This window comes from Salmo salar, chromosome ssa10, assembly GCF_905237065.1.
Source record: "Salmo salar chromosome ssa10, Ssal_v3.1, whole genome shotgun sequence".
In the NCBI taxonomy this organism is placed as follows: Eukaryota; Metazoa; Chordata; class Actinopteri; order Salmoniformes; family Salmonidae; genus Salmo; species Salmo salar.
The window spans coordinates 25,752,172-25,775,577 of record NC_059451.1 but is presented as its reverse complement, the minus strand read 5'-3'; the positions used below and the strand labels follow the sequence as shown (position 1 = coordinate 25,775,577).

Genomic DNA, 23,406 nt, shown 5'->3' with positions numbered 1-23,406 from the left:
GCTTATCCCAGTTACTAATAAGCATGCATCCATTAAGAAAATGACTGTAAAAACTGTTAAATCCCTGCAAATTGAGAAATCATGTGACTTAACTGAATAAAAAGAAGAAACTACACTATGAAACAAAGATAAATTACAAAGAATGATAGTAAAAACCTTAGGAGCAACTTAAATTACATTTTGGGGGAAAAAACTCCATCATTCATTGAATCAGATGGCTCATTCATCACAAAACCGACTGATATTTAAAAAAAAAACATGTTTCATTGGCAAGATTAGCAAACTTACTGTATAGGGATGCCCGATATATCGGTGAACATATCGGAATCGGACGATATTAGCTAAAACTGCCAACATCAGTATTGGCCTGATGTCTAGTTTAACGCCGATGTTAAAAAACGATGTCAAAGCTGCCATGTATACATATATAAAGTAGGTACATAACGTAATGACGCCACGGGGGTCCCGTGTGACTCAGTTGGTAGAGCATGGTGTTTGCAACGCCAGGGTTGTGGGTTCGATTCCCACGGGGGACCAGTACGGAGAAAAACATGTATGAAATGTATGCATTCACTACTGTAAGTCGCTATGGATAAGAGCGTCTACTAAATGACTAAAAATGTTTAAAAAAAAATGTAAATGTAAACGTAAAATCTTGCGCACACGTGCAACACAATATTCTTGACCTAGCCCACAATGTCTGCTGTGTGGATCGAACAGTCAACAAGTCGAAAAGTCATTTGAAAGAGTAAGAAATTTCAGCGAGACAACTCAAAGGCGAAATCCATTAAAGCAAAGATAATAGAATTCACTGCCCTTGACAATCAACTGTTCTCTGTCGTGGGTGATGTTGGCTTTTGCCGACTGGTCGAGCACCGGTACACACTACCAACTGCGCTATTTTTCAGATGTTGCCCTATCGGAGTTACACAGTAATAGCGTCACTGCTATTAGCTTCACAACATACATACTATGGAACGCCGTTTGGGTCTTTATGTGTCAAAAAAGATACAGTAGCACTGTCAAAGCTGTATAAAAAAAGTCTGCAAACAAGCAAACACCAGCCACAAACGATGTGTTTACAATACCGCGTTGGTAATAAAGCATCATTTGTTCGACCGTAACTTCTGGGGTAGCTAGCTTTCGCTTGATACCTAGCTAGCACCAATACAACCAGCCTGAAAACAATGACCAGTAGAAACTGCAGTCATTTTCATTATTCTTAGCAATGATTTAGGAATCCTTGAGTAAGTATTAGCTAGGTTGCCACTTGTTGTTCGCCTATTGAAATTGAACTTCAGTTCATGAAAATAAATAGCTAGCCAGCTACTTAAACCTGTTGCCCAAAGCTAACGTTTCTAAGCAGCCAGCTAGCTTCATCTGGCTAGTAAAGCTCGACAGGACCGTGTTGTGTTGTGAAGCTAGCCACAACAAGGATTAGGCACAATAGTGGAATTTGCGGTTTGCCTTCAAAATAAAAGTATGTCATTGACAGTGATGCAAATTAATACAAATAGTAGAATTATGCCATACTTTTATTTTGAAGGCTAACCGCAAATTCCACTATTGTGGCTAATCCATTAATCAACTAAGAACTGACTTATAAATTAGGGTTATTTTAGATGATGACGCCTAGCTATATAGTTAGCTAGCTAATTATAGCTACTGAAACAGATGTCGATTCGCTATGTTTTTGGGAAGAACATTGTTTGCATCCATGAGTTTGATAGCTTTTTTTAATGACCAGCACTGTAAGTGAGTGAAAGAAATAGGTTTTATTATGTTTTACTGGTAATGGGGACATACAGAAATGCCTACAAAATTACTTTTTGGTCAGTGTGGAATGTGTGTGTGTGTGTGTGTGTGTGTGTGTGTGTGTGTGTGTGTGTGTGTGTGTGTGTGTGTAACCTTTATTTAACTAGGCAAGTCAGTTAAGAACAAATTCTTATTTACAATGACGGCCTACCCTGACAAAACCCGGATGACGCTGGGCCAATTGTGTGTCGCCCTATAGGACTCCCAATCACGGCCGGATGTGATACAGCCTGGATTCGATCCAGGGACTGTAGTGACGCCTCTTGCACAGATGCAGTGCCTTAGACCGCTGTGTCCATGTGTGTGTGTGTTAACTATTTAACTGTACTAGAATGCTTGAAAGGCCGCTAAAATGTTAAACATCGGTTATCGGCATCAGGATTTTTTTTTGGCAAGGAAAATATCGGAATCGGTCAAAAATGTAATATCGGTGCATCACTAATACTGTAGGCATGACATGCCAGCAACAAAGGCTGACAATACACATCCAAGTATATTTGACAAAATTAAGAAAGACAAGCGTTGTCATTTTTCATTCTGTAATGTGATTGTGGAATAGGTGAAAAAATTATTGTTGTCTACCAACAATGACAAGCCACCGGGATCTGACAACTTGGATGGAAAATTACTGAGGATAATAGCGAATGAAATTTCCACTCCTATTTGCCATATCTTCAATTTAAGCCTACTAGAAAGTGTGTGCCCATGCAAAAATCATTCTGCTACCTAAGAATAGTAAAGCCCCCTTTACTAGCTCAAATAGCCAACTAATCAGCCTGTAACCAACCCTTAGTAAAGTTTTGGAATTGTGTTTGACCAGATACAATTCTATTTTGCAGTAAACAAATTGACAACACATTTTCAGCACGCTTATAGGGGACATTCAACAAACTGATGCTAAAAAGATTGTGGGGCTGTTTTTTTAGACTTCAGTGTGGCTTTTGACATTATCGATCAAAATCAAATATTATTGTTCACATACACATGGTTAGCAGATGTTAATGCGAGTGTAGCGAAATGCTTGTGCTTCTAGTTCCGACAGTGAAGTAATATCTAACAAGTAATCTAACAATTCCCCAACAACTACCTAATACACACAAAACTAAAGGGGTGAATGAGAATATGTACATATAAGTATATGGATGAGCGATGGCCGAGCAGCATAGGCAAGGTGCAATAGATGGTGTAAAATACTTATGTGATATGAGTAATGTAAGATATGTAAACATGATTAAAGTTGCATTATTTAAAGTGTCATTGTTTAAAGTGGCCAGTGATTGGGTCTCAATGTAGACTGCAGCCTCTCTGAGTTAGTGATTGCTGTATAGCAGTCTGATGGCCTTTCAATCTCTCGGTCCCAGCTTTGAAGCACCTGTACTGACCTCGCCTTCTGGATGGTAGCGGTGTGAACAGGCAGTGGCTTGGGTGGTTGTTGTCCTTGATTATCTTTTTGGCCTTCCTGTGATTGGATGCTGTAGGTGTCATGGAGGGGTAGGTAGTTTTCCCCCGGTGATGAGTTGTGCAGACCGCACCACCCTCTGGAGAGCCTTGTGGTTGAGGGCGGTGCAGTTGCCGTACCAGGCTGTGATACAGCCTGACAGGATGGTCTCGATTGTGCATCTGTAAAAGTTTGTAAGGGTTTTAGGTGCCAAGCCAAATTTCTTCAGCCTCCTGAGGTTGAATAGGCGCTGTTGTGCTTTCTTCACCAAACTGTACGTGTGGGTTTACCATTTCAATGTGATGTGTACGCCGAGGAACTTGAAACCTTCCACCTTCTTCTCTGCTGTCCCGTTGATGTGGATAGGGGGGTGCTCCCTCTGCTGTTTCCTGAAGTCCACAATCAGCTCCTTTGTTTTGTTGACGTTGGGTGAGAGGTTATTTTACTGGCACCACACTCCCTGTGCCCTCACCTCCTCCCTACTTTATGACTCTTCAGCTCTGAGTGGTTGGTCCTGGGAAGGGTGGCTTTTTGCATGAAAAAGAGACAAGACAAGCATTGCTTTCACCCATCACCTTCTCCTAAATTGAATCCATTCTCATTGATCTTTCGAAAAACATTTCAAAAGTTTCAAAATGACCTTTTGTGCTCTGGTCTGATTGATCAATATTTACTGGTCTGATTGATCAATGTTTACATGTCATCCTATCACAGAGCTCATTCAGCTTCAGACATGTCTGAAAGCAAGGAAATGAAACTTTGACTCAACATGTCCAGTTGAAAATGAGCCCAAGTCTTCATATTCTGACATTTAGTATAAACAATCCAATTCAGAGCAACAGTAGGCCTACAAATGCCTACCTCTCTTAAATGGTGTGGGTGTTCTATTAAATTCTGTGAGGGTACTCATCTCCTGAATAATCAGCAGGACTATTAAAACAGCAATTACTCAAATGTAATAATGATTTCAGATGAACACTCAGGCCAATCCACACCCAGACAGCCTATAATGCACAATTCAGAACTACAAAAACAAGGTTAGTGTTCCACGGGATTCCAGTGTATCTGTTGCAAAAGACGATAGGCATATCGTAATATTGACAGAATAATATTCAATGCCCTTTAATAGCGTTATACCTGAGTCCATGTGCACATCTCCTAGCCTCTCCTCACTGCTGGTGGCGTGCTTTGCCTTGGCCCTATAAATTGATCTAAATCAAACACGTCCCTTGAAGAAATCCAAACATCTAGGGCTGAGTTTACACAGGCAGCCTAACTCTGATATTATTTTCACTAATTGGTCTTTTGACCAATCCAGATCTGAAAAAGATCTGATGTGAAAAGATCTGATATGATTGGTCAAAAAAACAATAACAATATCAGAATTGGGCTGGCTGTGTAAACACAGCCTAATAAACGCTGCCATTGGTAGCCTATTCCTCTTTTTCTATGTGCACTTCTGGCATACAGGTGCGTTTACTGAACCATGCCTACTTTCTGTTAAGTTGCCATTCAGTATGGGGCAGATCAATCAAACCCACACGGCAGAAAAACACTTAACTTTTGTATTCTTGCATTGACATCAAAACCAGTTTTCAGGCAACTGTGTCTAATTTATATAATTTCACGACAGGCTTTGGGCCTCCATTATTTTCATGCATTGGTTTAATTCAATACATGGATAATATATGGATAATTTTGCACAAATTACCAATTTAGACGAAAGGAGTAGAAATATAGTTTCATCTGAAACACCAACAGAGAAAGAGACAACAGTAACTGTATTTATTTGGACATGGAATAGAACATAAGGTTGAAGTCAGAAGTTAACGTACACCTTAGCCAAATATATTTAAACTCCGTTTTTCACATTTCCTGACATTTAAATTCCCTGTCTTAGGTCAGTTAGGACCACCACTTTATTTTAAGAATGTGACATTTCAGAATAATAGTAGAGAGAATTATTTATTTCAGCTTTTATTTCTTTTATCACATTCCCAGTGTGTCAGAAGTTTACATACACTCAATTAGTAGCATTGCCTTTAAATTGTTTAATTTGGGTCAAATGTTTCGGGTAGCCTTCCACAAGCTTCCCACAATAAGTTGGGTGAATTTCGGCCCATTCCTCCTGACTGAGCTGGTGTAACTGAGTCAGGTTTGTAGGCCTCCTTGCTCGCACACGCTTTTTCAGTTCTGCCAACACATTTTCTATAGTATTGAGGTCAGGGCTTTGTGATGGCCACTCCAATACCTTGACTTTGTTGTCCTTAAGCCATTTTGCCACAACTTTGGAAGTATGCTTAGGGTCATTGTCCATTTGGAAGACCCATTTGTGACCAAGCTTTAACTTCCTGACTGATGTCTTGAGATGTTGCTTCAATATATCCACATAATTTTCCTGCCTCATGATGCCATCTCTTTTGTGAAGTGCACCAGTCCAGCAAAGCACCCCCACAACATGATGCTGCCACCCCCGTGCTTCACAGTTGGAATGGTGTTCTTCGGCTTGCAAGCCTCCCCCTTTTTCCTCCGAACATAACGATGTTCATTATGGCCAAACAGTTATATTTTTGTTTCATCAGACCAGAGGACATTTCTTCAAAAAGTATGATCTTTGTCCCCATGTGCAGTTGCAAACCATAGTCTGGCTTTTTTATGGCGGTTTTGGAGCAGTGGCTTCTTCCTTGCGGAGCGGCCTTTCAGGTTATGTCGATATAGGACTCGTTTTACTGTGGATATAGATACTTTTGTACCTGTTTCCTCCAGCATCTTCACAAGGTCCTTTGCTGTTGTTCTGGGATTGATTTGCACCTTTCGCACCAAAGTACGTTCATCTCTAGGAGACAAAATGCGTCTCCTTCCTGAGCGGTATGACGGCTGCGTGGTCTCATGGTGTTTATACTTGCGTACCATTGTTTGTACAGATGAACGTGGTACCTTCAGGTGTTTGGAAATTGCTCCCAAGGATGAACCAGACTTGTGGAGGTCTACAATTTTTTTTCTGAGGTCTTGGCTGATTTATCTTGATTTTCCCATGATGTCAAGCAAAGAGGCACTGAGTTTCGAAGGTAGGCCTTGCAATATATCCACAGGTACACCTCCAATTGACTCTAATGATGTCAATTAGCCTATCAGAAGCTTCTAAAGCCATGACATCATTTTCCTAGCTGTTTAAAGGCCCAGTCAACTTAGTGTATGTAAACTTCTGACCCACTGGAATTGTGATACAGTGAATTATAAGTGAAATAATCTGTCTGTAAACAATTGTTGGAAAAATTACTTGTGTCATGCACAAAGTAGATGTCCTCACTGACTAACAAACTATAGTTTGTTAACAAGAATTTGTGGAGTGGTTGAAAAACAAGTTTTAACTTCTCTAGGGTAGGGGCAGTATTTTGACGTCCGGATGAAAGGCGTGCCCAAATTAAACTGCCTGCTACTCAGGCTCAGAAGGTAGGATATGCATATTATTAGTAGATTTGGATAGAAAACACTCTGAAGTTTCTAAAACTTTTTGAATGATGTCTGTGAGTGTAACAGAACTCATATGGCAGGCAAAAACCTGAGAAAAATCCAACCAGGAAGTGGGAAATCTGAGGGTTGTAGTTTTTTCAAGTGATTGCCTATTGCCTATACAGTGACTTAGGGTTCATTTTGCACTTCCTAGGGCTTCCACTAGATGTCAACAGTCTTTAGAACGTTGTTTCATGCTTCTACTGTGAATATTGAGTGAACGAGAGGGCCTGGAGTCAGATGAGTGAGGAAGTGTGAGCTGTGAGTGTGAGCTGTGTTCCTTTTCTTTTCTGAAGACATTGGAATTGTCCGGTTGGAATATTACTGAAGATTTATGTTAAAAACATCCTAAAGATCGATGCTATACATCGTTTGACATATTTCTACGAACGTAAATATAACTTTTTTTGACTTTTCGTCGTGACATTTTTGCGCGCTTCCTGCATTTGGAGTAGTGGACTGAATGCGCGAACAAAAAGGTATTTGGACATAAATGATGGACTTTATCGAACAAAACAAACATTTATTGTGGACCTGGGATTCCTGGGAGTGCATTCTGATGAAGATCATCAAAGATAAGTGAATATTTATAATATTATTTCTGAGTTTTATTGACTCCACAAAATGGCGGGTTTGGTTTCATGTCTGAACGCTGTACTCAGATTATTGCAAAGTGTACTTTCGCTGTAAAGTTTTTTTGAAATCTGACAGCGGTTCCATTAAGGAGAGGTGCATCTATAATTCTTTGAATAACAGTTTAATATTTTATCAACGTTTATGATGAGTATTTCTGTAAATTTATGTGCTCATTCACCGTAAGTTTTGGGAGGCAAAACATTTCTGAACATTACACGCCAATGTAAAATGTTTTTTTTGGATATAAATCTGAACTTTATCGAGCAAAACATACATGTATTGTGTAACATGAAGTCCTATGAGTGCCATCTGATGAAGATCATCAAAGGTTAGTGATTCATTTTAGCTGTATTTCTGTTTTTTTTTACGCGTCTCTTTGCTTGGAAAATGGCTGTGTGGTTTTTCTTGTCAAGGTGATGTCCTAACATAATCTAATGTCAATCTTTCACGGTAAAGCCTTTTTGAAATCGGACAATGTGGTTGGATTAACGAGAATCTTATCTTTAAAATGGGATATAATAGTTGTATGTTTGAGAAATTTGAATTATGCGATTTTTTGGGTTTTGAATTTGGCGCCCTGCTATTTCACTGACTGTTGAATAGTGTGTCCCGCAGGTGGGACGGTCTCGTCCCACATACCCAAGACAGGTTAACCTCTCTAGGGTGGGGGGCAGTATTTGCACGGCCGGATAAAAAACGTACCCGATTTCATCTGGTTATTACTACTGCCCAGAAACTAGAATATGCATATAATTATTGGCTTTGGATAGAAAACACCCTAAAGTTTCTAAAACTGTTTGAATGGTGTCTGTGAGTATAACAGAACTCATATGGCAGGCAAAAACCTGAGAAGATTCCTTACAGGAAGTGCCCTCTCTGACCATTTCTTGGGCTTCTACACTCTCTTTATTGAAAACTGAGGATCTCTGCTGTAACGTGACACTTCCTACGGCTCCCATAGGCTCTCAGAACACGGCAAAACAGTGAATGATGCCTTTGGAGCCCCTGGCTGAAAAACAGTAGAGCATTTGGATAGTGGTCGATCAGAGAACAATGAGACTGGGGCGCGTGCACGAGGCGACACCATGTTTTTATTTTTTCGTCTTTGAACGAAAACAGGGTTTCCCGGTTGGAATATTATCGCCTTTTTTACGAGAAAAATCGCATAAAAATTGATTTTAAACAGCGGGTGACATGCTTCGAAGTACGGTAATGGAATATTTAGAATTTTTTTGTCACGAAACGCGTCGGGCGCATCACCCTTCGGATAGTGTCTTGAACGCACAAACAAAACAGAGGATATTTGAACATAACTATGGATTATTTTGAACCAAACCAACATTTGTTATTGAAGTAGAAGTCCTGGGAGTGCATTCTGACGAAGAACAGCAAAGGTAATCAAATTTTTCTAATAGTAAATCGGAGTTTGGTGAGGGCCAAACTTGGTGGGTGTCAAATTAGCTAGCCGTGATGGCTGGGCTATCTACTCAGAATATTGCAAAATGTGCTTTTGCCGAAAAGCTATTTTAAAATCGGACATAGAGATTGCATAAAGCAGTTCTGTATCTATAATTCTTAAAATAATTGTTATGTTTTTTGTGAACGTTTATCGTGAGTAATTTAGTAAATTCACCGGAAGTTCGCGGTGGGTATGCTAGTTCTGAACGTCACATGCTAATGTAAAAAGCTGGTTTTTGATATAAATATGAACTTGATTGAACAAAACATGCATGTATTGTATAACATAATGTCCTAGGAGTGTCATCTGATGAAGATCATCAAAGGTTAGTGCTGCATTTAGCTGTGATTTGGGTTTATGTGACATTATATGCTAGCTTGAAAAATGGGTGTCAGATTATTTCTGGCTGGGTACTCTGCTTACATAATCTAATGTTTTGCTTTCGTTGTAAAGCCTTTTTGAAATCGGACAGTGTGCTTAGATTAACGAGAGTCTTGTCTTTAAAATGGTGTAAAATAGTCATATGTTTGAGAAATTGAAGTAATAGCATTTCTAAGGTATTTGAATAACGCGCCATGGGATTCCACTGGCTGTTGAGTAGGTGGGACGATTTCGTCCCACATACCCTAGAGAGGTTAATGACTCCAACCTAAGTGTATGTAAACTTCCGACTTCAACTGTATGTCAATACAAACCACAAACAAATCATTTTCAAATAAAAGTATTCAAAATATCTGAAATTAAACTAAAAGCTTGAAATGCAGTTTTACAGTGACAATCTGGGTAGGACAATACAATGTATTGCTTTTCTCACTGATCCGCCTCAAACACACCAATATCCGGCATGCAATGGGATACCAGACTCTTTCCCTGTAGCGTACAGCTGTTGGGGGAAGCTTGCGCTGAGGTCCACTGCACTGCACTTCCTCTTTCAAACAAATACTTTTCAACATCTGATTGGCAAAAACACAGTTTGAATGAAAGCTAATATTGTTGTGGATTTGGTAGTTCCTGGTGAAATTTCAGAAAATAGTCCCAACTGAGTGCCATACAGCAATGCACTGCAAATATGTATGCATCATATGTGCAGCTTAAAGCACACACCAAAACCTACTGTAATCTTGTGCTGGACCACAAACATTTTACCAGATTCCATTGAAACCAATACATATGCTGAGGTATACTGCAAACACAGTAAGCTAAATGCTATTGAAACACTTGATCATGAGAAAAACACACACATTGAATCACATTAGGTTTACCTTGTTTGGTCAACTAATAAACATGTTGAGGTACAAGCGACAAAAATACTTTCATAAAGCTAAGCCCTACAGTACTTTCATATATTTCAAAAATTATTATTTAAAGTTAAAGGAGATGACTGATTTATGGTACTGCCTGCAAATGTAATACATCTCCTTATCTTCAGTTCATGCATGTGTGCATATAGTCACCAACATAATGAAATGAACAGAACCTGAAAGGGAGAGAGCCTGTTTTACTGACTGTATACTGTTGTTTGATTCATGAAATCTTTGGAAGTAACTTGCTGTAGGATGGAGGGATCCGGGTTGGTCAGCAGTATTCTGCCACAAAGTACTCCTTTATTACAGACTTACAGTGGGGGAAAAAAGTATTTGATCCCCTGCTGATTTTGTATGTTTGCCCACTGACAAAGAAATGATCAGTCTATCATTTTAATGTTAGGTTTATTTGAACAGTGAGAAACAGAATAACAACAAAAATATAGAGAAAAACACATGTCAAAAATGTTATAAATTGATTTGCATTTTAATGAGGGGAATAAGTATTTCACCCCATCTCACTCAGAAAGATTTCTGGCTCCCAGGTGTCTTTTATACAGGTAACAAGCTAAGATTAGGAGCACACTCTTAAAGGGAGTGCTCCTAATCTCAGTTTGTTACCTGTATAAAAGACACCTGTCCACAGAAGCAATCAATCAGATTCCAAACTCTCCACCACGGCCAAGAACAAAGAGCTCTCCAAGGATGTCAGGGACAAGATTGTAGACCTACACAAGGCTGGAATGGGCTACAAGACCATCGCCAAGCAGCTTGGTGAGAAGGTGACAACAGTTGGTGCGATTATTCACAAATGGAAGAAACACAAAAGAACTGTCAATATCCCTCAGCCTGGGGCTCCATGCAAGATCTCACCTCGTGGAGTTGCAATGATCATGAGAACGGTGAGGAATCAGCCCAGAACTACACGGGAGGATCTTGTCAATGATCTTAAGGCAGCTGGGACCATAGTCACCAAGAAAACAGTTGGTTACACACTACGCCGTGAAGGACTGAAATCCTGCAGCGCCCGCAAGGTCCTCCTGCTCAAGAATACATATACATGCCCGTCTGAAGTTTGCCAATGAACATCTGAATGATTCAGAGGACAACTGCTGAAAGTGTTGTGGTCAGATGAGACCAAAATGGAGCTCTTTGGCATCAACTCAACTCGCCGTGTTTGGAGGAGGAGGAATGCTGCCTATAACCCCAAGAACACCATCTCCACCGTCAAACATGGAGGTAGAAACATTATGCTTTGGGTGTGTTTTTCTGCTATGGGGACAGGACAACTTCACCGCATCATTTGACGGGGCCATGTACTGTCAAATCTTGTGTGAGAACCTCCTTCCCTCAACCAGGGCATTGAAAATGGGTCGTGGATGGGTATTCCAGCATGACAATGACCCAAAACACACGGCCAAGGCAACAAAGGAGTGGCTCAAGAAGAAGCACATTAAGGTCCTGGAGTGGCCAGTCTCCAGACCTTAATCCCATAGAAAATCTGTGGAGGGAGCTGAAGGTTCGAGTTGCCAAAAGTCAGCCTCGAAACCTTAATGACTTGGAGAAGATCTGCAAAGAGGAGTGGGACAAAATCCCTCCTGAGATGTGTGCAAACCTGGTGGCCAACTACAAGAAACGTCTGACCTCTGTGATTGCCAACAAGGGTTTTGCCACCAAGTACTAAGTCATGTTTTGCAGAGGGGTCAAATACTTATTTCCCTCATTAAAATGCTAATCATTTTATAACATTTTTGACATGCATTTTTCTGGATTTTTTTGTTGTTATTCTGTCTCTCACTGTTCATATAAACCTACCATTAAAATTATAGACTGATAATTTCTTTGTAAGTGGGCAAACGTACAAAATCAGCAGGGGATCAAATACTATTTTCCCCCACTGTATGATGCACCTTCCTCTTACATTTCTAAACCTCTCAGAGCCCAACCAGGTGAGCCTGTTTAGGCCCCTATTACAGTTTACTTTATATAAACAGCAGAAGTGTCACAATAAGGGTCTCTCCACCACACATTACTCAGTCCACTGTAATGGTTCTCCATACTTACTATAGTAGCTACAGTATATGTTCAAGCTGGACGAAGGACACATTTTCTCATATCACAGTAAGGTACAGTACAGTGGGGGTTTTGGTTGAGGGAGGTATGTCTCCTGCCATGTCTTTATATCGTACTGCTGCTCAAACTTGTCACTCTGGAGCCAGAGCAATCAGGATTTATGATTCATCTGAACCCTCATTGCAGTCTGGAGGTTTGGTCACCAAGTGACATTAAGCACTCTGGACTATCTCATTGTGAACGTCGTCCTGGGTGCCTTCAGCAGTGGATCTCATATGCAATTTGTGAGTCGAGGAACAAGCCTGTGTGATTCAGAAACAAGCCCTCCGACTCGGCTGTCACCGGCTCTGCCTCCCCGCCCTCCCCTGCCATCCTTCTCATTGTCCTTATATCCGGCTCTATCTGGGGCTTTGTGGGAGACAGCGCTTCCTGCTGTTGGTACCCCAGGGTGGCGGTAGTGGCTGTGGTGGAAGGTGGGAGGACGGGTTTAGCCCGGTTCAGAACATACATCTCGTGCCCGCGCTCATCCCGATACTCCTCCAGCTGGGCAAAGGTTGTTGGTCCGTCCGAGTAATCATTGACATACAGGATGCTTTCCTCCTTGTCATCTGTGTCCTTCTGCCGATGGCGGTGTCGGCTGTAGATCATGGCCACCAGGAGAAGAGCTGTGAGGGCCAGCAGGGAGATCCCTATGGCGATGGCAGTCTGAGTAGCAGCTCCCAGTGCGCTGAAGGCCATGCTGCCAAGGGCGTACAAGGGCTCTCGACTCACGTCTGACGATGTCGGCCGATTGGAGCGCAGACGAGGCCAGGATGGAGCGTAGGAGGCAGGGGACCAACTGGACGAGGACGAAGAGTTGATTGCGAGCTGAAAGGTCACACGGGCCACCCCTCCAGCATTCCAGGCTTCGCACTCATACAGCCCGGCGTGAGCCACTGTCACGTTGCTAAGGAACAGCATCCCACTGCCCGTGTCTGGATCGAAGCGCTCCCCATCCTCCTTCTGGAGTCTCACCCGTCCTGCAGCTGGATGTATTGCATCCTCAGCCCCCACGGTCCCTACACCGCCCAGGTCCTGCACCAGCCCCCGGGGGGAGAGCTGCACCTTACCCTGGGAAGCCTTCCTCCAGGTGACCTGCGGCCGGGGGTAACCAGATGCATGGCAGGAGACGCGCAGGCTCTCCCCCAGGCGCACGGCCAGGCGGCGGGGTTCCAGCTGCACCAGAGGGGGGATGCACACCAGGCTGTTAAGAGGCACCTCCACCAGGCTGAGGTGGGAGAGGCGGGGTGGTTCAGAACAGACAAGGCGCCGCTCGGCCGAGCTCAGCAGGCGCTGGCCCTCCTCATCGATCCAGCTGCGCAGCCAGTGCAGGGCACAGTCGCAACGCCACGGATTGTCTACAGTAGGAAATTATAATTTGACGGGGAGGTGTGGCAAAGTCAACAAAGGGGGATGGAAAGGATGCAACACAACATTGAGACAATTAAGACAAAACATTTGAAAGAGGTAATTCTATTTGAAGCACAAGGTCAATATATTTACTGTAGACTTATTTTTTGGTCCCACAGCCCTACCCCAAATCCTGTACTTTGGCCCTCACCTGTGACACGCAGCACCTGCAGGCTGACGAGGGGCCGCAGGGTGGCAGGGCCGATGGTGTGCAGGTTATTCCGGCTGAGGTCAAGCAGGGCCAGAGAGGACAGACCAACTAGACCTTGGTCTCCCAGCATCTCAATGCTATTCTGCTGCAGGTGAAGCTCTTGAAGACGCTATGGAAGCAGGGATTGTAATCATTATTAGTAATGAATAGTGATATAATGTAGAGGAAGTGGGTTAAGTTAAAGCGTTGATTGTTGTGGTGGAACTCTAGATAATTATCAGGACAAACAGTCTGTTTACAAGGGAGGAGGGGAACACTAGCGTTGGTTTGACAAAACATTAACTGAGTTACTGATAATATGGGGACTGACCTGTAGGCCTCTGAAGGTGTAGTCCTGTAGGCGAGTGATGTCATTTCCTGCCAGGTAGAGGATGCGGAGGTGCTCCAGGCCCCTGAACATGTCTGCTGTGACCAGGTGGATGCGGTTCCCGTTGAGGGCCAGCTCCAGAAGCTGACCCTGGCTCTGGAAGGCCCCGGGCTCCAGTGCTGAGATACTGTTGTTCTGCAGATACAGGTAGTGCAGACGGCCCAGCTGGGAGAGGTCTGACAGACGAATCTGCCCGATAGCATTGTCCTGAAGGAAGATGGTCTGAATAGAATAGATGAGCATAAGTAACAATAAGCATAACTCCATATGTAAACTCTATGGAGAGTAGGTACGTCTGAGTGAGTGTATGGATGATTCAAGCATGGCTATATTGTATGGTGGGTGGTATCTGGGAAACAGACATATAGACATATTGAGTCAATGCTAACCTGTGTAGAAGGTGGGACATGTGAGGGGATGTCCCGGAGGCCCGTAGAGCCACACTCCACAGTCAGGCTGTAGCAGCGACATCCCACTGGACAGCCAATGGATGAGAGAGCGTGGAGAGATAATATCAGGATAGCCAGAAGAGAGAAGGCCATCGCACCAATAGGACAGAGAACCTAGAAAGAGAGACAGACAGATTGAGGAAAGAGAAATGGAGGTTTAAAGCAGTGTTTCCCAACTCCAGTCCTCCAGTATCCCTAACAGTACACATTTTTTGTTAAAGCCCCAGACAAACACACCTGATTCAACTCATAGAGGGCTTGATGATAAGTTGACAAGTTTAATCAGGTGTGTTTGTCCGGGACTTCAATAACAATTGGTACTGTTGGGGGTACTGGTGGACTGGAGTTGGGACATTGGTTTAGAGAGGGCAAGGTAAAACTGGTTAAAGTAACAAAGAAATATATAATTTTGTTGACAATATCCAAATCTGGTCATTTGTATATGTTATTGTGAACTCAAAGGGCCATACTTGCGAACATAAGCAACCATTTAAATTCAAACAGTTTCTCCGGCTCCAAATATGTATCAGCCAATTAAAATCGTTGATTTACTTGCACGTGGCAGAATGCAAAATTGTAGCCGGTCCAGTCAGGTAAAATGGCACGTTAGCCCTATGCTATGTGGTTACACTTACATTTAGCCTTACAACATTTTATAGGCTATGCATTATGATAATCATCCACTTTGTCACAAGCGTTCTGAATTCAGCATCAAGGACCGGCAGTAAAAAAAAGAATCCTCAACAAAAAAGCTTGATGCGAGGGGGGCCTCAAACCCATGGTTAAAGTACACTATTGATTTCGAGTCAACCGAAATGTGTGCCACCTAAAAGCGATGTTGATAATAGTAGCCTACATGACTGCTATTTGACAAATACATAAGGCTCTTTTTTTTTTTTTTTTTTACGATATATGATAAACTTACAAAAACGTATTTATATTTTTTACATAAAAGCACATGTTCTTTTGCACCCCAGTATCTCTACCTGCACATCATCATCTGCACATCTATCACTCCAGTATTAATGCTTAATTGTAATTATTTTGCCTCTATGGCCTATTTATTGCCTACCTCCCTACATTTGCACACACTGTACATAGATTTTTCTATTTTTCTTTTCTGTTATTGACTGGACGTTTGTTTGTGTAACTCTGTGTTGTTGTTTTTGTCGCACAGCTTTGCTTTATCTTGGCCAGGTCGCAGTTGTAAATGAGAACTTGTTCTCAACTGGCCTACCTGGTTAAATAAAGGTGAAATAAAAAATTAAATAAATAAACATGGATGTGTGTGAAACAGATAAACAAAAACATTGGATTTTGTCATATATAAATATGTTGTCTAACACTGGTAGTAGTTAGAAGCCTAGTCAAGGATGCATCAATGCAATATTTGCATACAACATTTTGTTACAGACCAATGGAACAAAAGTAATCCTTGAATTTGTTAGCTTAAAATGTCCCTCTAGTGGCCCGGGTTGACCTATTTTAAGAAATGCCATTGGTTGGTGGATATAAAGTCTAAGATCTTTGATAGGCTGATGGAGAATTTGTTCCAGGATATAATCACTGCCACCTGGTGAGGTTAGCAAAGGGCTAACTTGTGCCATGTTATCTGATGGGACCAGCTACAATTTAGTGTTCCGTCACGTGCAAGTAAATCAACGATTTCAATTAGCTGATACGCATTTTGAGCGGAAAAACTGGGCCCCAAAATGTCCTGCCCGAGCGCATAAACAAAATGCAAGTGTCAGTACTCATGTTACATGCTGACACAATACAGTGTCACGTAGAATCAGATCAGAAAAAAGGGCAGCTTATTACATGGCTGTTGCTTCCTCGATATTAATCCAGGTTGCTTCTGGGCTGACTTCTCCAGACTGTCAATAATAATAGTTTTTTTTTTTTTGAATGACTACTCTATCAATTAATGTATTTTCTATGCATCATACACGTAAGGCATGCTATACTTGTATGTGGCTTCGGATGATGACTGTAAAAAAAAAAGTCACAGAAACAAATTGGATGGAAATTAACTTTGTGTCACTTCAGTAGGCTAATGAAGCAAAGGGTCACTTAATTTTCACAAACAGATTAGGCACGCTAAAACAATATTGAGGAGTCTTTATTAGGAACATTCCATTGCCTGTTCTCCAAATATAAGCTGCTGCTGCAGGCAGCTGTGGAAGTACAGGCTTGTGTTGACAGATAAGCACAACATTTCCTTGGAGAAGATGAGGTCAATTCCAGACAGTGGCCAGGCAGTGAGCATCTTCCTCTAATAAGCCTGACATCTAGCAAGGGCTTGGAGGCATTCATGAGGAGCTGTGATGTAGCTCCAGGGGAATAGGCTTTGCAGCATCCATGGTGGTATTGATATGTTTTGTAAAAGAAGCCTATCATGGCCATGCCTCTAAGATCTGATGCTCCTGACTTCATATCACTGATTGCATATGAGAGGCCTTTTGGGGTTTGTAGCCTATTGTAACTGCAATAAGTCAGAGGATGAGAATATGCCAAAAATGAATCATAGCAAATATTCAGCAGATGATAATTATTTATATCTAGGCCTAGACAGATGGCTACACAACCACCGCTACAACTAATTTATGATAATATGAACACTAATAATGTTATTACTAGGCCTACTACTAATAAGTAATAATATATAATGAATAATAGTCATGCGTTGTTATATCATAATTACTCACACGATTCCTCTTATTTATATTGTGCAGGCTGATAATTTAGCCTACAACAATACACTACCACAATAAATCAATATGATACAACCTACACTGTGATAAAAACGACTAAACATTAGAACACACACTGCCCAGTCCACAATATATCACCGTTTTTTTAAAGAAAAAGAGGCACCATCGGTGGGCACATACCAGATAAGGATGTAGAGATGCGCTATAGAATTACATTCGCCCAGATTTCGAATGGATCCGCACGGAAAAGCGCGTTATTATTTTGATGGGAATCACATATATATCGTATATATTGGTACGTTAAAATCATATTCTAACGGGATCTCCTCGATAAAAGACACATCCGACGTTTTGAACACATTGTCCAAGGCTACTGTCGAGCCATTATGGCACAGGGCCCCGCAAATAAATAGGCTAAAGAATAATAACCGATACGTGAAGGCTACAGTATACGGCCACACTCCAAAATATAAGCTTCAAGCCGACAGACTTGTATTCAAAAAAATGAAAAATTATTTTGATGAATCAGGATTTCTCCTTTTTCTTTAACATCCTATGTTATCTTGTCAACCTTCTTGCGCTCGTACGGTGTCATCCAATTCACTACGTTCCTCGTCTCTAGCCCCTCCCTTTCTCTCTCAAATGGATCACATAATAACGTTACAGTTGAATTGTTACACGTGCTTTGTTTCCTTCTTGCTTTTTGTTTTCTGTGATCTATTCCAGACTCTCCTATCAAATAAATAGCTTGGATACCACTTTCTATGCCTTGTTTCTAAATCACATACAAACGCGCGCAGGCATACAGCGTTTCTCAAACTCGGTACTCAGGACCCCAAGGGGTGCATGTTTTTTTTTCTTCCCCCTAACACTACACAGCTGATTCAAATTATCAAAGACTGATGATTAGTTGATTATTTGAATCAGCTGTGTAGTGCTTGGGCAAAAACCAAAACGTGCATCCCTTGGGGTCCAGAGGACCGAGTTTGGGAAACCCTGCACCATCCTTTCCCTTACTCCTGTGTTTCTTTCATTATGTGATCACTAAAAGCTTAATCCACATTATTGCAATATAATAACAATATTACTATCTAATCCATTTTAATGAGGAGGGGAAGGAGGAGAAGGAGGATTGCAACCATTAGGATTTAGGATAGTATGTGATAATCCATGACTGGATCCTTATATTCCTTTATGAGAGACAAATACAATGAGTGCGTAATGTGATCAGTGATATTAACTAGTCTAAATGCATGAGGTGTTTCTCAATATAGGCAATTTTGGGGCACAATGGGCTGATATGACAAACACTGTGAGTTGGGATCAACACAACACAAATATCCCTGGATCCAAAGGCAAATTAGGTGGTGTCTTAGAGTTTCAGGATATTGAGACAAAAAGCTATTTTTAGGCATACGAAAAATGTCCACTACTGTATAGGGGACTGGGGTCGCCTGCTGGTAAGACTGAGGAAGCTACCCAGATCAATAAAGGTGGTTGTGTTCTAGACAGGAGTTGGGCGTCATGCAATGGAACACTGTGTTACTAGGACCTCTGCTGGCAGCTTCTTGCTTGTTCAGGGATGAACACTATTATATGATTTATAGTATATAATGTTCAATGTTTAATCCTAAAATTCTGACAATTTATTTGAGAAATCACATTAAATATACACATCTCGTCCACAGACTGCTGTACAACATGAACATATTGTTCTCCCACATAGTACACTTCAACCCAGATATACAGTACCAGTCAAAGGTTTAGACACACCTACTCATTCAAATGTTTTTCTTTATTTGTACTATTTTCTACATTGTAGAATAATAGTGAAGACATCAAAACTATGAAATAACACATATGAAATCATGTAGTAAACAAAAAAGTGTTAAACAAATCCAAATATATTTTATATTTGAGATTCTTCAAAGTAGCCACCCTTTGACTTGATGACAGCTTTGCAAACTCTTGGCATTCTCTCAACCAGCTTCATGAGGTAGTCACCTGGAATGCATTTCAATTAACAGGTGTGCCTTGTTAAATGTTAATTTGTGGAATTTCTTTCCTTCTTAATGCGTTTGAGCCAATCAGTTCTGTTGTGACAAGGTAGAGTTGGTATACAGAAGATAGCCCTATTTGGTAAAATACCAAGCCCATATTATGGCAAGAACAGCTCAAATAAGCAAAGAGAAACAACAGTCCATCATTACTTTAAGACATGAAGGTCAGTCAATCCGCAATATTTCAAGAACCAGTGTTACCTCTGCTGCAGAGGATAAGTTCATTAGAGTTACCAGCCTCAGAAATTGCAGCCCAAATAAATGCTTCATATAGTTCAAGTAACAGACACATCTCAACAGCTGTTCAGAGGAGATTGTGTCAATCAGGCCTTCATTTTAATTTAACCTTTAATTAGGCAAGTCAGTTAAGAACAAATTCTTACTTACAATGATGGCCTACGGCCTTCATGATTGAATTGCTGCAAAGAATCCACTACTAAGGGACACCAATAAGAAGAAGAGACTTGCTTGGGTCAAGAAACACGAGCAATGGACATTAGACCGGTGGAAATCTGTCCAAATTTGCGATTTTTGGTTCCAACCTCTGTGTCTTTGTGAGATGCAGAGTAGGTGAACAGATAATCTCCGCATGTGTGGTTCCCAACGTGAAGCATTGAGAGTGATTGTCAGTGATTTATTTAGAATTCAAGGCACACTGAACCAGCATGACTACCACAGCATTCTGCAGCAATACGCCATCCCATCTGGTTTGTGCTTAGTGGGACTATCATTTGTTTTTCAACAGGACATTGACCCAACAAACCTCCAGGTTGAGTAAGGGCTATTTGACCAAGATGGAGAGTGATGGAGTGCTGCATCAGATGACCTGGCCTCCATAATCACCCGACGTCAACCCAATTGAGATGGTTTGGGATGAGTTGAACCGCAGAGTAAAGGAAAAGCAGCCAACAAGTGCTCAGCATATGTTGGAACTCCTTCAAGACTGTTGGAAAAGCATTCCAGTTGAAGCTGGTTGAGAGAATGCCATGAGTGTGCAAAGCTGTCATCAAGGCAAAGGGTGGCTACTTCGAAGAATCTCAAATATATTTTGATTTATTTAACACTTTTTTGGTTACTACATTATTCCATATGTGTTATTTCATAGTTTTGAAGTCTTCATTATTATTCTACAATGTAGAAAATAATAGAAATAAAGACAAATGCTTGAATGAGTAGGTGTGTACAAACTTTTGACTGGTACTGTATATCGGAAGCGTCTATTACAAGTGGCGTATGTAATATAATCAATAATTAATTTAATTAGGTTTATTTTCAAGCTGTATAAGAACTACGTCACACAGAGAGAAAGAAAAATGCAACCTAATTACATATTTCTGAAGTGTTTGAGTAGATTCACAAATCAAGTCTTTCAGGTGTTCTTTACTTTGATGATTCTGAAGGAGCAGATCTCATTGTACGTTGCCTTGAGAGCCCACTGGGCACAGATGTCAATTCAATGTCTAATTGTGATTTACATTTGGTTGAGTTGTCAGTTTATTTATTTTTTTTCAATACTTTTTTCAAATCCAATCCGTTTTCTACGTTGATTCAACATCATCGTATTTAATTATTTGGTTGAAATGATGTGGAAATAATTTTGATTCAACCAGTTTTTGCCCAGTGGGATAGGCCTGCTGCCGCATAGCAGCCTGAGATGGAGGAGGTAGAGGAATGCATTGTTGACAGGGAGGTGGACAAAGTGAAAAGTGAGAGAAAAATAAAACCTAAATACATCTTTCTTCTTTGACTGATTCTGATCTATGTCACCCTTGTGTAACTAGTGCATTTTTTGTTATTTTAAACTGAGGATTGAGATAGGCAAAGCGAAAACAGATGCACTTACATTCTGAATAGCCACTTCAAGAGATGCATCAGTTGAATGGGATGGAGCAAGAATGGATACCTTCAAACTACCAATCACAGTCTGAATATCTAAAATATATGACATAAGTAGCTTTGCATGAGCGAACTGGAAAAGCTCAGAGGATCATGAGCCTATCATCTGTTTCTGTAGAGTCAGGCAGCTTGATGTACAAATACACCACCTGGACAGGACGCTAGTCTATCACAGGGCCTTACCTCCAATCTATCTCCTTAATGTTGAGTGTCAAGCATCAGGTCCCATTTTTACAGTCTTTAGTATGATTTGGTCGATTATCAAACCCAGTTTCCAACCTTCCGCTCCGCTTTGATGTTGGTGTCCTGTGATTTTAAGACACTTGACATTGAAACTCAGGCGTTTTTCGTGTTGCCCAAGATAGGTATAAAACAAAATACTATCAATTACGTCATGAACACTGTAACTGTAATCAATGATTTCAAAAATAGGGATCAAGAGTTCTGACCTTCTGTGCAGGTATCTGCATAGACGGGACAGCAGTCATTTTGAGTCTGACAAAACTCGTCACAGAAGCACCCTTTGAAGCAGTTCACGTTAGTGCCTTTACAGCACAGGGCCGGCTGCTCAGAGCAATTTCCTTTAGGGAGATTGGAATAACACATTTTATTGGAACAGGAAGGTTAAATGTAAAGCCTTGATGAATTCTAGAAAAAGGAGGAAGGGAAATTATGTTAAGGTGCACAATAGTAGATTTTGATAGACAGAAGCTGCTCTTTGGTAAAAGAGGTAAATTGGTCATCAAAAAGAAAGGAGGACGAAGGCACTTCATATAATTAATTAAAATGTATTTATTTGTATGGCATGTTCAATGGAAACAAAGTTTAAAAACTCTGACACGTTTCGGTTGCATGGCCTTCGTCAGGGAGTACAAAGAAATGATAATACAATGTCCTCTTTAGAACAGCTTTTTCCAATCATCCCTGATTTGAAGAGGGAGTGGTTACAGCATTCATTTGACAACACCTAGTAAGCAATACTATACACATTAAAAAGTTAAATACTGTAAATATGTTATAAAAAATGCAATTCCAAGCTCGAAGCATCAGAACCCCTAGAAAGGTAGTTCCAACCTTGAATATAACTGGGCAAAGTGCCAAGAATCAGAGAGCCATCTATAACATAGTACCCTAAAGCACAGCAAACATGTACAACAAGTCTAAACATAGTTGAGGGGAATAGAGCAAAAATGTCCACTAGATGACAGCAAATAGACCTATCACAACCCTACAGGATAGGTGAGAAATCCATTTCTTAATTTAAACCAGGGTACTTAGTGCCCTGTAGTTTGTAAATCCCAAAACTTTCCCTTTGGTTTAGCTGTTTAAGACGGTCCCTTTTTCTAATTGAGGCCGGAACATGATCAATACCCATAGCTTGTATGGAGGCAGGGTTACCATGGTGTAAGGACTTGTAGTGCCTTGCCATGGGGTAGTCTTCATTGCCTACCTGTATGGCGTACTTGTGTTCCGCTAAGCGGTCTTGAAGGCGTCTCTTTGTCCGTCCAATGTAGAACACCTTGCACTGTGGACATTCCAATCTATAGATGACATGAGTGGTTTTGCAGTTAATGAAATGCTTGATGTGATACTCCATTTTAGAAGCAGTGTCAACAAAAAACATTTTCTGTGCAATATTTCTGCAATGGTTTAATTTAAAAGAACCCTTGGGTTTGTGGTCTAGCCACGTTTTTTGAGAGTCACCAGGAAGATAGCTGTGAACTAATTTGTCATTTAGGGTAGGACATCTCTTAAAGTGTATGACTGGTGGTTCTGGGAAGACTTGGCGTAGTAGCGTATCACTTTTGATTATTCCCCAATTCTTTCTAATGATTCTTTTAATGTTCTCTGCTTTAGTGCTGTATTTTGTAACAAAGTACACTCTTTCTGATGCACCACGTGGCATTCCCCTTTGCAACAAGTTCTCTCTGTCAAGTCATCCGGCTCTTATACCTGCATCTTTCAGGACCTGAGTGCTGTAGCCCCGATTCAAGAAGCGATTCTCCAATTCAGCAGATTTGA

The 23,406-nt window shown here is 41.1% G+C and overlaps 1 protein-coding gene across 1 annotated transcript; it reads right to left on the bottom strand.

Moving 5' to 3' along the window:
- Positions 1-12,003: 12,003 nt before the first annotated feature.
- Positions 12,004-18,218, bottom strand: LOC106613873 (leucine-rich repeat-containing protein 24). Its single transcript, XM_014216577.1, has 5 exons — positions 17,609-18,218; positions 14,655-14,828; positions 14,209-14,487; positions 13,839-14,007; positions 12,004-13,635 (listed from the first exon to the last, which is right to left on the bottom strand). Exons 2-5 carry the CDS (start codon positions 14,805-14,807, stop codon positions 12,497-12,499), a joined length of 1,740 nt encoding a protein of 579 aa, XP_014072052.1. The 5' UTR covers positions 14,808-14,828; positions 17,609-18,218; the 3' UTR covers positions 12,004-12,496.
- Between the last annotated feature and the right edge of the window lie 5,188 nt (positions 18,219-23,406).

Bases quoted from the DNA above. Each gene is read 5' to 3' on its own strand.
- LOC106613873 (XM_014216577.1), bottom strand. From the start codon at position 14,807: ATGGCCTTCTCTCTTCTGGCTATCCTGATATTATCTCTCCACGCTCTC. The intron at 14,008-14,208 runs GTCAGTCCCCAT...CTGCTTCCATAG, and splicing joins ACACCTTCAGAGGCCTACAG to CGTCTTCAAGAGCTTCACCT. The intron at 13,636-13,838 runs GTGAGGGCCAAA...TTCCTACTGTAG, and splicing joins GCAGGTGCTGCGTGTCACAG to ACAATCCGTGGCGTTGCGAC.